The sequence below is a fragment of the Gopherus flavomarginatus genome, chromosome 15 (genome assembly GCF_025201925.1).
Source record: "Gopherus flavomarginatus isolate rGopFla2 chromosome 15, rGopFla2.mat.asm, whole genome shotgun sequence".
Lineage (NCBI taxonomy): Eukaryota > Metazoa > Chordata > Testudines > Testudinidae > Gopherus > Gopherus flavomarginatus.
Genome location: NC_066631.1, coordinates 26,652,136 through 26,667,168, shown reverse-complemented (window position 1 = coordinate 26,667,168; position 15,033 = coordinate 26,652,136). Strand labels below are relative to the sequence as shown.

Sequence of the window (15,033 nt, the reverse complement as noted above, 5' to 3'; positions counted from 1 at the left end):
GTGGCATTGGATAGTTGTCCGGACGAGTTACAGCATTTAGCTTACGGTAGTCCACGCAAAAGCGTATTTCCCCATCTGGTTTGGGTACCAGAACCACTGGAGATGCCCATGCACTGGAAGATGGGCGGATACCCATCTGTAGCATGTTCTGGATCTCCCGTTCTATAGCAGCTTGGGCATGAGGAGACACTCGGTAGGGTGGGGTTCTGATTGGGTGAGCATTACCTGTATCAATGGAGTGGTATGCCCGTTCAGTCCGTCCTGGGGTGGCTGAGAACAATGGGGCGAAGCTAGTGCACAGCTCCTTGATTTGTTGCCGCTGCAGACGTTCCAGGGTGGTTGAGAGGTTCACCTCTTCCACGCCACCGTCTTTTTTCCCGTCGTAGTAGACACCGTCAGGCCACTCAGCATCCTCTCCCTGGACTGTAAACTGACAAACCTGTAAGTCTCTGGAATAGAAAGGCTTGAGAGAATTAACATGGTACACTTTAGGCTTTAGTGAGGAATTGGGAAATGCTATGAGGTAGTTTACAGCTCCCAGGCGCTCTTGGACCGTGAATGGCCCTTCCCATGATGCTTCCATCTTATGGGCCTGTTGCGCCTTCAAGACCATAACCTGGTCTCCTACCTTGAAGGAACGTTCTCTGGCATGTCTGTCATACCAGGCCTTTTGCTCTTCTTGAGCATCCTTTAGGTTCTCTCTAGCAAGGGCTAAAGAGTGTCGGAGGGTGCTTTGTAGGTTGCTTACAAAGTCCAGAATGTTAGTTCCTGGAGAAGGCGTAAACCCCTCCCATTGCTGCTTCACCAACTGTAATGGCCCCTTAACCTCGTGACCATACACAAGTTCAAATGGTGAAAACCCTAAACTGGGATGTGGTACAGCCCTGTAGGCAAACAGCAACTGCTGCAACACTAGGTCCCAATTATTGGAGAATTCGTTGATGAATTTTCGTATCATGGCCCCCAAAGTTCCATTGAACCTTTCAACCAGGCCATTGGTTTGATGGTGGTACGGGGTGGCAACCAAGTGATTCACCCCATGAGTTTCCCACAGTTTTTCCATGGTCCCTGCCAGGAAATTAGACCCTGAATCTGTAAGGATGTCGCAGGGCCAACCTACTCTGGCAAAGATGTCTGTTAGGGCCAGGCACACAGTGTTAGCCCTGGTGTTGCCTAGAGCGACTGCTTCTGGCCATCGGGTAGCAAAGTCCACTAAAGTCAGTACGTACTGCTTTCCTCTGGGCGTCTTTTTTGGGAAAGGGCCCAGAATATCCACAGCTACTCGCTGAAATGGGACCTCAATTATGGGGAGTGGCTGGAGAGGGGCCTTGACCTGGTCTTGAGGCTTTCCCACTCTTTGGCATACCTCACAAGACCGGACATACTTGGCAACGTCCTTGCCCATCCCCTCCCAGTGGAAGGACTTCCACAACCGGTCCTTGGTTCTGTTCCCCCCAGCATGGCCACTGGGATGATCATGGGCTAAGCTTAAGAGCTTCCCCCGGTACTTAGTTGGAACCACCAACTGTTTTTGCGGCTGCCATTCTTCCCGGTGTCCACCAGAAAGAATTTCCTTGTATAAAAGTCCTTGGTCTATAACAAACCGGGATCGATTAGAAGAGCTGAGAGGCGGTGGGGTGCTCCGTGCCGCCGCCCAAGCTTTCTGAAGGTTGTCATCCGCTTCCTGCTCAGCCTGGAACTGTTCCCTTGAGGCTGGGGTCACCAGTTCTTCCTCAGACTGTGGACTTGGGCTTGGTCCCTCTGGAAGCGATGTAGGTGATGGGGTTGTTTCCGTTGCTGGTGTACCGCTCTCCGCTGGTGCACCTGAGGGTATTTCAGGCTCTGGCTGAGCCTTTTGGGTATGGCTGTCTTGTGCTTCTGCCAGTTTTGGCTCGCTGGCGCCCTCTGGCGTTGAGTTTGAAGATGTAGTTGCACTTGCTGGTGCTGGTTGCTGTTCCAGTTCCGGGCCTGGGACTGGAGATGCTGTGGCTGTTTCAGTGGTAGGCATGGAATCCGGGTCCACTACCTCTGTCTGGGTTTCTGGTAACACAGACGGGGCCTCTGTGGACGGCTCAGGAACAGGAATGGGTCTGGAAGCTTGCCTGGTTTGGCTACGTGTAACCATTCCCACTCTCTTGGCCCGCCTCACCTGGTTGGCCAAGTCTTCCCCCAGTAGCATGGGGATAGGATAATTGTCATAGACTGCAAAAGTCCACATTCCTGACCAGCCTTTGTACTGGACAGGCAGTTGAGCTGTAGGCAAGTCTACAGCTTGTGACATGAAGGGGTAAATTGTCACTTTGGCCTTTGGGTTGATGAATTTGGGGTCAACGAAGGATTGGTGGATAGCTGACACTTGTGCCCCCGTGTCTCTCCACGCAGTAACCTTCTTTCCGCCCACTCTCAAATTTTTCCCTTCGCTCCAAGGGTATTTGAGAGGCATCCAGGCCTGGGGATCTTTGGTGTGATGGTGGTGTAATGAATTGCACTCGCATGGTGTTCTTGGGACACTTGGCCTTGATATGTCCCAGTTCATTACACTTAAAGCATCTTCCATCTGATGGGTCACTGGGCCGAGGTGAGTTACTGGAGACTGGTGAGGTTGAAGGGTAGGGTATCTGTGGCTTTACTTGGGTGGTATGTGGGGTCTTTGGCTGTCCTCGGTTGTAGGGTTTATGGTCTGTGTGCCCCCTGGGGTAATCGTTCCCCTTGACAGTAGCTTTCTTGCTTTCTGCCAGTTCCATCCATTTGGCTCCAATCTCCCCCGCCTCAGCGATATTCTTGGGGTTTCCATCTTGTATGTACCGTGTGATGTCTTCAGGAACACCATCCAAGAACTGCTCCATTTGTATGAGGAGGTTCAGTTCTTCCAAGGTTTGAATGTTGTTTCCTGTTAGCCAGGCCTCATAGTTTTTTGCAATGCAGTAGGCGTGTTTGGGAAATGACTCCTCTGGTTTCCACTTTTGGTTTCTGAAACGCCGACGGGCATGATCTGGGGTTATCCCCATCCTGTATCTGGCCTTGGTTAGGAAAAGTTTATAGTCATTCATTTGGTGCTTAGGCATTTCAGCTGCCACCTCTGCTAAAGGTCCACTGAGCTGTGACCTCAATTCTACCATGTACTGGTCTTCGGGAATGCTGTACCCAAGACAGGCTCTTTCAAAATTTTCCAAGAAGGCCTCGGTGTCATCACCTGCCTTGTAGGTGGGAAATTTCCTGTGCTGTGGAGCAATATTTGGCGCCGGGTTGTTAGGGTTGGCTGGCACAGGCAGCCCAGCTTTTGCCAACTCCAGTTCATGTTTTCTCTGTTTTTCCTTCTCTTCATTCTCTTTTTGTTGTTTTTCCATTTCTCGGCGGTGGGCCACCTCTTCTTCTTCTAGTTTTCTTTTGTGTGCTGCCTCCTTGGCTGCCTCTTTGGCTGCCTGTTCTCTTTGGTAGGCTGCCTGTTCTCTTTGGTAGGCTGCCTCTTTGATCTGTTCTTCTCTTTCTTTCATCTCCATCTCTTTTTGTTTTATTTCCAGTTGCTGTTTGTGTTTTTCCATCTCTCGCCTGTGTTCAGCTTCTTTGATTTGTTCCTCAGCCTCCATTTTTGTCTTGGTAGACATGGTTCCTGTTTTCTTGTGTTGGGGTGCCCTCCGGTGTTTATCTTCTGAACTGCAGGTTCTCTGTTGCCTCCTGAAGTCTGCCTAGCAACAGTGCCTTTAGCTAATCTTCAATGTCAAGTAAACCTGAAAAACCACTTTATTTGCATTCATATAGTGCTGGTATGACTCTCAATGGGAGTGCTATTGTGTGACAAAAGACTGTTAATAGTCCTTAACGACTTCTGCTTAACATGCAAGCCACAAACTGCCAGAGAGAGCAGAAAAAAAAAAAATTTCTCTCTGGTTCCCTTTTAAAACCAAACTGTTTCTCTCTGCTAAAAAGCCCTTAGCAGAGAAAAGAAAAATATAATATTCCTACTGGCTTCTGGATTCTGTCTATATCCCACCGCTGCCACCATGTAATAACCTTAGTCCCAGATTTGGACCTTAGCGTCCAAAATATGGGGGTTAGCATGAAAACCTCCAAGCTTAGTTACCAGCTTGGACCTGGTACCTGCTGCCACCACCCAAAAAATTAGAGTGTTTTGGGGCACTCTGGTCCCTCTGAAAAACCTTCCCTGGGGACCCCAAGACCCAAATCCCTTGAGTCTCACAACAAAGGGAAATAATCCTTTTTCCCTTCCCCCCTCCAGGTGCTCCTGGAGAGATACACAGACACAAGCTCTGTGAATTCAAACAGAGTGAATCTCCCTCTCTGTTCCCAATCCTGGAAACAAAAAGTACTTTCCTATTCCCCCAGAGGGAATGCAAAGTCAGGCTAGCAATCCAACACACAAATCTCCCCGATTCCTTCCTCCCACCAATTCCCTGGTGAGTACAGACTCAATTTCCCTGAAGTAAAGAAAAACTCCAACAGGTCTTAAAAGAAAGCTTTATATAAAAAGAAAGAAAAATAAGTACAAATGTTCTCTCTGTATAGATGATACAACACAGGGCAATTGCTTAAAAGAATATTGAATAAACAGCCTTATTCAAAAAGAATACAAATCAAAGCACTCCAGCACTTATATTCATGCAAATACCAAAGAAAAGAAAACCATAGAACTTACTATCTGATCTCTTTGTCCTTACACTTAGAAACAGAAGACTAGAAAGTAGAGCTACTTCTCCAAAGCTCAGAGAGGCAGGCAGGCAGCCAGAAAACAAAGACTCAGACACGCAATTCCCTCCACCCAAAGTTGAAAAAATCCGGTTTCCTGATTGGTCCTCTGGTCAGGTGCTTCAGGTGAAAGAGACATTAACCCTTAGCTATCTGTTTATGACAGGTGCTTTGTTTTAATCAGATTTAGAAGCTTGGCTGTCTTCTATAGGAAAAGCTGGTTACGGTGGCTCTAGCTGCTCTGTTCCTGACTTGTGTAGTATGATAGGAAACAGAATTAATGTCAGTTGAAAACAATGTCCTGGATGGCCCATTGTCCTGATAATGGTAAATATTATTGATCTTGCACATCCTGCCCAGCAGGAGATGTGCATGCATCCTACCATGTGGAAGAGTCTGGTTAGGTTTCCTGGTGGGATCCCTTAGTTACTGTGAGAGGGAGGGAAGACGGTATGAAAATCATCATGTCAGGCAGGAGAGACACTAATAGCTAGATTTCCTGAGCGCTAAGTATGCTGGTGAGCTGGGTTCAGTTCTTCCTTCCTGCTTCTTGGAACCACCGTGCAGCCTGAATTTTATGTCCTACTTGCAAACTAATGTCTTCTTTGCTCCAAATGAAGGGAAAGGTGGGCTGCAGTACATGAAGAATTCAGCTTTGCGGGACTTGAAGCAGTGCTTAGAAGGGAGACTCTTGAGGGAGCTATTTAGCTGCTCTCTTTGGGCACAGGGATAGCCACTGCCATGTGGGGCCTTTTAGTGCACTCGTGTTGAGGGTGGGGTGGAGTACAAGAAAGCAAAAGGGGTTGAGAGTGCTGGCTCCATGTCTCCTGGGTGACAATGGTTTCTTTTGTCTTGTGGTGTAATTTGTGGCTTTCAGTTATAGTGAGTTTGTGTCACTCAGTGGGTCAGGCAGTTATTGACGATTCTCTTAAAGGTATCTATTTCCTGTTTTCTACCATGTCACATTTTCAGATGCAATAAGTAAAGGCTACAGTAACAAGAGGAGATGTCAGGAGCTGTGCGTTTAGGATCCACCATGAGCTTTGGCAGGAAGAGTCAGATCCCTTGGAAGTATCAGTGTAATTATTAATGGGCTGTGTGTGTGAGCTACCTCCTTTAGGAAAGACATTATTGTTAACAAATAAACCAGCTGCCTCTCTTATCTCCCCCTCACCAATGCCTTGTGCCTCACAGAACACAGAGCACCGGCCACTGCTTGTTTAAAAAAAAAAAATCCAACAAATAAACAGAAAGCTGTGGCCTGCTTCTGCTCTTTGGTTTGGCACTTGTAGTTGGCTCATGGTTTTGTGGTATTCGGTTTCAGGCTTAGGGATTTCAACCAGCCGGGGTTTGCTCCTGGGAGGACGGAAGAGTGAGCTATACTTTTCTCATTGGCCCGAACAAAAACAGAAGCATCTGCTGGGGTTTGGGAGTGGTTTATGGGCTGAGCTTAGTGGCAGGGGAGTCCTTGTAATGCCAGAGGGGATAGAGCCGTGTGCTGTGCTGTGCAGTGCTGTACTTACAACGAAAGAAAAGGAAGGAACTGAGCTCAGGGTAATGAACTTGTGTGTGTGTGTTTGCTTGTGTGTCTGCCTCCCTGAGTTTCTATGCATGTGCCTCTGCATCTCTCTGTTCTCAAGTGTGTTTGTAACTCAGTGTTTGTTTCTGCCTTTGTTTCTCTGCATGTGTCTCCTGCCGCTGGTGGGCTTGAAGCTGTGAATGTGGATTTGTGTGTCAGCACATGGTATCTGTGTTTGCTTTGAATCTGTCTACATGTTGTCCCTGTTTGCCTAAGGGTTTTTGTCCATCAGTGCTGTTTCAGTATTTGTTGTTCTGTTTGCTTGTGAGTTTGTGGGTCTCTGTTTGTTGTCTCAATGGGTACTACATTTCCCCAGATCTTTTCAGAAAGAAAAATATAATAGTGCATCAACTAACAGTTGAACAGTTTCAGGATACTAGAGAGAGCACAAAATAAACTCTAGCAGGAAAGGGAGGCTTTTAAAAAAACTAGATTACAAGCAGCTGCATATTTTAAAAACCCAACCGGGGGTGTGTAGTGAGATAAAGTTGAGTCTGCAGGGACTGGAAATTACAGCACTTGTGAAGAAACATAGTTGGATTAATTGTTTGTGCTTGTATTGGGGGTGTGTGTGTGTAACTCTGACAAGATTCTCTCTCTGTCCTACTTGAAAGTGCATTCCTACATTCACATTACCTGCTCCGGCCCAGAATGCTTAAAGCAGAGACTAGAGCTGTAACTGAAGGAAGCAGAGTAGATGTTGTTTCTAGTTTCCTTTCCTCGCGGACATTTTGTTGTGGAAAAACCTAAAAACTTGATCTCTCTCTAACCAAATTAGCAGCCGTTAGTGTTGAGAAGCTGCCAGCTGAGGTTAGAGTGGTGTCTGTGTAAGATTAGCTGTAGCATGGAACTGTGCTGAGGAGACCATGTGACTGCAGTGTACATTGGAAGAGGAAGCTGTAGAGGTCAATGCAAAGGCATTGTGCCAGAGTCTGGCAACAAGGGAGATTGCTGTATGGCGGCAGATCGCTTTTCAGACTCCTAACGCTTCCATTAACTGTTTGGTGTTGGACAGAAGCATCCCTGTTAGATTAACAACAGAAATTTAAGGATGGAATAACTTGTTTGTGATTGGTTTCAGTTGTGGATGGAAAGAAAAACTGATCTTTCCAAATGCTTTATAGGTTTTATTAACCACCGCTTGTGGATCTTTCACTGAATCAACCTTTCTTGGGAATGGAAATTATTCTGTTTAGAGGAGTTTCAAGACAACATGCTATTAAAAGAAAAAAAAGTCGAATGTTTCCAGCTATCTCTGCATCAGCGTGTTCTCATTTGCAAAGCTCATTTTGAGCATTTTGTGGTTTAACTGGAAATTTAATTTATATTTTTTCCACCTTCAATACAAAGAGACAAACAGCCTCCAATTGTGGGTTGAAGGTTATTAAAAAAAAAAAAACCAAGACAAATAAAAGCCCAAGGAGTATAGAGAAGGCCATTTGCAACAATCCAAAGTATCTGACTATCGATTGGCAATCCTGGGTGGGCAGTATTGCCTTGGACAATTTGTTTTAATTTGGTATGTTTTGTAATTGATTTTGTGGAGACTGAAAATAATGGAGTCTATAATAATTTGTGTTTGATTTAAAATTTTTGTTTTTCCAATGTTTGTCAAGACCTCCTTTGAATTGATACATTCTCAGGTTATTTTTGTTTTATTAGCAATTATTCTACATCTGACTTTCTGCAGGCTGATATAAAGAAAGGAAACTTCCTTTATAAACTGCTTCTTTGTTTTTAATTTCCATCTGACGTGTAGTCAGCAGCATCGTGGGAGAGGAGAAGAAAAGGAGAGATTTAAAAAAAAATGTATTTGGGAATGAAGGACTCATATTTTGAAATGGAGCATATCTGGAGTCTAGGCAGCTTCTTGGCTAGCTGTGATTTTTTGAAGTATCTGAAATACTCCAAAGGTGGAAAAATCTCTATCCCTGCTTCAAAATGCTGGTGAAATTCCAGAGTGGGTAAGAGGAAAGCATTATTATTGTACAAGGAGAGGTTTTAATTGTGAGATGAAGGCACAGGACTTTTTTGAAGCACACAAATTGACTGTCTTCATGACAGCATTGCGTATCATTCTGTCAACTCCAGCACTGGATGGGGTTGCTAGGCAGCAGGCTCTTATGTATCCAACTGTCTCTCTGATTTGCTAGCCTTCTGCAGACACATGGTAAGGTCCTTTCTAGCCTATCATCTAGAGGGACTTTTGCACGCCGTCTGCATACCGCTGAGATTCTCTACCTGAATGTGATGAGAAAAAGACACAGTTAAATGAAACCTTTTTTGATCACTTTCTGATATTGTTTCCACAACTTAAAAAAAAAAAAAAAGCCATGAAAGGGCGACTGGAACAAGGAAAAGAGGTTAGTGGGTTAAATGGTGTGTGTTTTCTGCATTTGCAAAAGGTGCCTGTTGTGAGAAGGGCGGCTGTAATTCGGCCATTAGTTACAGATGGTGGCTGGAGGCTTGAGATTCATGCAGTGAGCTGAGAGCCGTTGTATACCTTTGCAGCAATGTTGACATTAAATTGCTCTGAAAAAATAGATCTAGATGGCACAAATTACAGTGATCTGGTACTTTGGAATACTGCAAACTGATACCTTCAATTATTCTGCACAGATATGCTTGGAAATGGGAATGAAAACAGTTTATTTGCCAAATGAAGCTTCCATCACTCTGTCTCCTGCAAAAGTTGCAGTGGTAGTAGTTAGGTAATTGATGTCCAATGGGATTTATATCCAGATGAGATTTTTTTAAAACTTTGTTCTTTGATTCAGTCAACACACAACTTTTGGTGAAGGTTATGGCTTTTAGTAATGGAGGAGATCACACCTGGAGTAGAGAATAGCGTGGTGATTATTTTTGACCAACTTAAGTTTAACATTTCCCAAGCCTTTTATAACTGATAGCTTTCTCTCCAGACAACTGAATAACATACAGAATTATAGGCATGTTTTTCCCAACAGAAGTCCAATTATAGTCCTGTTTTTGTCCTATTAAGATGACTAAATGAGGTGTCTGTAGAGATATAACAGCTTCATTGGCTTGAGATCTCTACATATGCAGCTACACTGCAAATTAATAAGTAGTGTTGTTTTCAGACTGCTCATTGTAACTCTTGATGTTTGTATTCCCCCCCACCCCCACCCCAATGCGCTTTTCAGGTACTGTTTGATGAGCGTGAAAGGATGCTTCACTGATTTTCACATTGATTTTGGTGGCACTTCAGTGTGGTATCACGTTTTCCGAGGAGGGAAGGTAAGTAGACTTGACAGTGTAACATCTTTATTTTTGGGGATTTCTTGTGAGGTCTTCTGTGCTCGTTTGTTTGTTTGACTTTTACTTGTAAGTAATCAAACTGTAAAACTTCTGGCCTGGCTGATGAACATGGAGTTTTACGAAACAGGGGAGACAGCCCTTCAGTCTGTGAAACAAGTACATTGAATATTCCAAGGCACCAAAATATCAGAAAAGTTTGATATGAAAAGGCTTATTTTATGCTTCTGTATACTGGAAGTGTTGCGTAGCATGTAACTGGCCATATACCACAGCTGCGTCCATGTGTCCATATCACATCTCCTTAGGTTACCAGAATCTCTGAGCCTCATCTTAGTTTTCAGGATCCTTTAAGCGTATGCATGAATATGCACAGGCACACACACTCATTCAAAAACAGAAGTACGCAAATTTGCAGCATAGATAGCTATATCCACATTCTTCTAGGTATACTGGTTTAGATATAACTAGTCATATATTTGAGATTTCAGTGGAGATAGGTGCTATGTGTATTGAAGTAAGTGCAGCAAATAGAACATCTCTGTGCTCCTGATACTGCTCATCTACATATCTAATTGAAGTGAGAGTAATATTATGTTCCAAGCTTGTGTGGTATAGTAAGCTCTTAGTGGACTCAAGTTTACAGAGATGATGTTTTGTAGAAGCAGTATGACAATGGCGAGTAATCTTGCTGCTTCCGTTGTGTATACCAGTTACTGCTATAATCTGCTAGGGACCTCTGTGTACAGCACATGGAAAATTTATACTTTATGTTGAAAATATATTTGCTTATGTATATTCACTTAATTGCCACCCTTTAACTTTGCTGAAAATGCTAGCTCTTTATTTTCATTGCTTGTTTGTAAGAGTTAAACGTTTGTTTTATTTTTAGATCTTCTGGTTGATTCCGCCTACTCTGCAGAATCTAGAACTTTACGAAGAATGGGTTCTGTCAGGAAAGCAAAGTGATATCTTTCTGGGAGACAGGGTGGAACTATGCCAAAGAATTGAGTTGAAACAAGGCTATACGTTTTTTATTCCTTCAGGTAACTGTTAATAACTGTGACTATTTTTGGAATCATTAGAATCATTATGTTTACTAACAGTTCCTATCCATAATATAAAAACATCTCATCTAAACCTCCTTTTGGTTCTTTTGTTGGCCATCTCAGCAGGAAGGCTTGGGATTGAATGACTTAATCCTGTAGAGAGGTCCCATAAGGACATGCATGAAGCACATTGGTGAGGAAGTGTGTTGTTGGCCATCTCAGCAGGAAGGCTTGGGATTGAATGACTTAATCCCGTAGAGAGGTCCCATAAGGACATGCATGAAGCACATTGGTGAGGAAGTGTGGTGTACCTGGTCTGTGGATAAAAAGAGGGCTTTAGTGTGTAGCACTGTCAATCCAGCATTCTCATCAGCACTGAATTTACTGTAAACATCTGTAAAAAAAAAAAAAAAAAAAAAAAGTCATAATGAATTATTTTTGCCTGTCTGTTTGGAAAACTACATGTTTCTTCTTCTTGTGAGATATTATTGCTCTTAAATATCTCCTGCATCCAGTCAGTGATTTTTTTCCAGGCAGGTTTCCCTTGCAGTTTAATAATCCTCAACCAGCCTCTCAGTCTCTGCTTATAACCAGAACTCAGAGATGGGGCTTGATTCCTTGAGACACATTGTAGTTGGGATTCTCTCAGAGGGGGAGGGCAGGCAGTATCTACACCACTGCCCTCCCTCATGGGTTGTATCTGGGAAGGGCAGCTTTAATCTCTTCAGGAGCCCAGTCAATGTGCTGAAACTACACATCTTCCAAGTAGTAAGGCCACACCTTCAACACACAGCCCATTTTTGGGGGCTTTAGTGCCTGGCTCAGGGCGCCCTGGCAGAGCAGAGGTGGTGGGTACTTTTCTGCTGATGGGGAAGCCTTAACCCTGGTTTATGCCAGCTGAATTCTGATTCAGGCCAGTGGTGCTCCTCACATTAGAATATGTCATACTTTCTTCTCTTTGGCTGTAGTGGTGCTGTGAGTTTGTTTACAGTTGCATAACAAGGCTACCTGCCTGTAGCAGATCTCGCAAGGTAAATATTGGCAGCCTTCCTACTTGATGGCAATGGAAGTTGCTTTGGAAACAGGATCAGGTTTAAATCATGGAGACAGGAACAGTGCAGGGACTTCAGTAGACAGTCAGGGGATCTTTCTTGATAATGAGGGAGCAGTGTTTGTGTCAGCTGTGAAGGCTTTGCTACTTTGGTAACAATTTGGCAAGACTAAGGTGACAGGCAAAATGACTGTGGGTGTGAGGTAATGAATCCATTAAAGGAATTAGGTCTTCCTTTGAAGCGGGTCAGAATGTGCTATTACTGTTTGAATTGAATGTTTGAATGTGCCTATGCTGTTTGCATTGATCCTGTTAGTACCTTCACTACTTATCTTCACTCCCTCCTGGACAGCCTCCTACTGATAAGTCTTCTTGTCTGTTAGTTTAGTGATACTCGAAAGATGAAATGAAGCAAATTGTGTCCTTCTATTGAGAGCTTAAATAAGGGACAATGTAATATGGTGGAAGAAAAGGGGCCAATAGTTGCTGATTTCCTGAGAGAAGCCAATGTGCAGATATGCTCATGCTTCAACCATTTCAGGCTCCATACTGTTTATAAAAGGTTGTCCCAAAACATTTCTGAATAATTACCCCAGAATACTAAGCATAAACTCCACAAAGTTTTTACAGCGAGAATGTTTATGTTGGAAAGTTTATCGGCAGATTCTTTATTTCATTTATTGCGAGGGGATGGGTTAGCTGAGGAAAAGAGACTATTTTTAGGTTTCTATTACATACTGAAAGGCCCTATTAAAAAAGACACGGGCATGGTCTAGTGGATTGAGCACAGCCCTGGAGACCAGGAACTTTTGTGCACTTATCCTGGCGGTGACACTGACTGTTTCCGGTGGCTTTAGTCAAATCCCCTAACCTCTTTGCTTTGGTTTCACCTCATGTTAGTTAATGTTTGTAATGCACTTTGTAAGAACTAAATATTAAATTATTATTTATTTATTTATAGTGTTCCTGTTGTCGTACCTGGTGCCTATTAAACAACCATGTGTAATCCAGAATTGGTATAGATGAAACCCGCCCAGCTTGTATTTATTCATGAGACAAGTGGTCTCTCTGGTTACAAATACAAACTAAGACTATATAGAATAAGCAAATGCATCTTGCACGGTTTCCTAATAAATCCCAATCTTGGATGGATTGTGGATGGAGGAAATTCTACAGCTAAGGGCCCTCCCCTAAGAATGCAATGGTGCTCACTCCTGGAGTTTAGCCTTAAAATAAGTAGCGTATACAGGTGGAATGCAACAGCTGTGATAGACCATATGAGGAGAGTCTGTCCCAGGCCACTTATGGCTTTAGAGATGATAACAAACACCTGAATTACACCTGGAAACAGGCCAGGAGCTAATAGAGCATTGTGTTATGTGTTTGTATTGGCCTGCTCCACTTGAGAAGCAGGACGACACATTTTGCACTAGCTGAATCTTCCAAGTGCTCTTTGAGAGTAGTTCTAGGAGCACATTATGTATCCCAGCCTGAAGATGACAAAGGCATGGAAGGCTGTAGTGAGGTGTGCATCAGAGATGTAAGGTAACAGATTCTTGGATGATAAAAGGCCCTTCTGGCCTCTGATGATCAGATAATCAGCAATGGATCACATAAAACCCTGAGACTGTACATGACTTGGAAAAGGGTGGTGGTAACTTTTACTGGAGGGAGCAGTTAGAATCCTCATCAGTGTTTCAGGGTATTTTTCTGTGCCCAGCATTATCGTCTTAATCTTTTCTGGATTGGTTTAAACCATGTGGCTTTCATCCAGGGTCCTAACTCAGCAAAGCACAGAGACTTCAGGATCGTGGCTAAGTATCATCAACGTACTAGTGTCACTGTAGCCAAGACATGTCTTAGTTTCCCTTAGCAGACTCACCCTAAATGTGTATGTATGTCTGCACTGCAGCTGGGAGGTGTAATTCCCAATGCAGGTAGATGTACACGTGGTAGCTCTGCTTGAGTTAGCACCTAAAAAAGTAGTCTGATGGCAGCAGCATAGATGGTGGTATGGGCTAGTCACTTGAAAATGTACTCAAGGGTCATGTGGGATTGTATTTGGTTGGCTAGCCCAAGCTGCTGCCTGTGCTGCCACAACCACAATGTTCATTTTAGGCTCTAGCTGTAGCATTCCCTAAATGCGAGGGGACAACAGGACTGACTCCTGTGGGACACTGTACATGAAAGTCCTTGAGGAAGATTAACAGTGCCTCTCACAGCAATCTAGAACCTTCCCAAAGAAGTGACTGGAGCCATTATAAAATGGTCCCAGTCCACCTCTACCAGTTCCCATTGATGAGTTGGTGACACTTCAAGACCAACAGTATCAGCATATGTCTACACAACCAAAAAAAAACCCCTAACTTGGACTTGAGCTGCAGGGCTAAAACGGCAGCATAGATGTTCCTGCTCGCATTGGAGCCTGGGCTCTGAGACCCATCCTCTCACTGGTTTCAGAGCCTAAGCTCCAGCCCAAGTGGGAATATCTGCACTGCTGTTTTTAGCTCCATAGTCAGAGACCCATGAGCCCAAATCAGTTGATCCAGGCTCTGAGATTCGCTGCTGTGAGGCTTTATTTTTTTACCCAGTGCTATAAGACCTAATAAAATAAGTAAGGAACCTGACCTCTGTCTATTAATAAAATGGAGATAATCAGTCCACTGTCAGTATTTAACAGATAATAATAACCAAAGAAATAGTTCAGTCTCTGCAGTCCCAGGTCTAAAGCTAGATTGATAGGATTCCAGGAAAGTAGAGAGATCTAGGTGAAGCTGGACTTGGTTTGTCAATAACCTTCTCCCAAAATGGAAGGTTCAAGATTGATGTCATTGCCACCATCAAGAGATGGTTTCTTCTGTAGAGTCCTAGCCACCACTTGCTTTTGGATGGTCGGCCACTTGCCCTCATGGAAGAAGGCAGTAATAATTTCCATTAATAAGGGTCCTAGTGTCACTCCTCTGGCTTTTAATAGCCATAAGGGACAATGTTCTGTCTTGCATGTGGCTGAGGCTGGAGCACACCCTGAACCTCCATCATCCAAATTGGATGAAATTTAGCCAGGTAAGAGGGCCTGTTTGGTGGGTCTTGCTTTGATATTGAGTCCAGAAACTGCCACATATCTGATTGATCTTATCTTTAAAGTAATGGGAAATTCCTCATAATGAGAGACAGTTGATTCTATTTCCATTTGGAGGCAATCACAAGGCTGTTCACCACACTGAACATTTTTGCTGTGCTAAACTCTACAAAGATTATATGGGGGAGGAAAAGCCTTAAGATGAGGACGATGATGCCTCTCGGCTCGTATCATAGCCATGAAATAGAAAAAAATGATCTCTCTCACAATCAGATCAAGAGCTTGTCCAGCAGTA

At 43.9% G+C, this 15,033-nt stretch overlaps 1 protein-coding gene across 1 annotated transcript in view; it reads left to right on the top strand.

Moving 5' to 3' along the window:
• Window positions 1-15,033, top strand: part of KDM2B (lysine demethylase 2B) — a 185,209-nt gene that overhangs the window by 67,846 nt on the left and 102,330 nt on the right. The window contains exons 7-8 of the mRNA XM_050923908.1: window positions 9,448-9,541; window positions 10,452-10,605. Of these exons, the coding sequence (XP_050779865.1) occupies window positions 9,448-9,541; window positions 10,452-10,605 (248 nt within the window). The remainder of the gene's footprint in view (window positions 1-9,447; window positions 9,542-10,451; window positions 10,606-15,033) is intronic.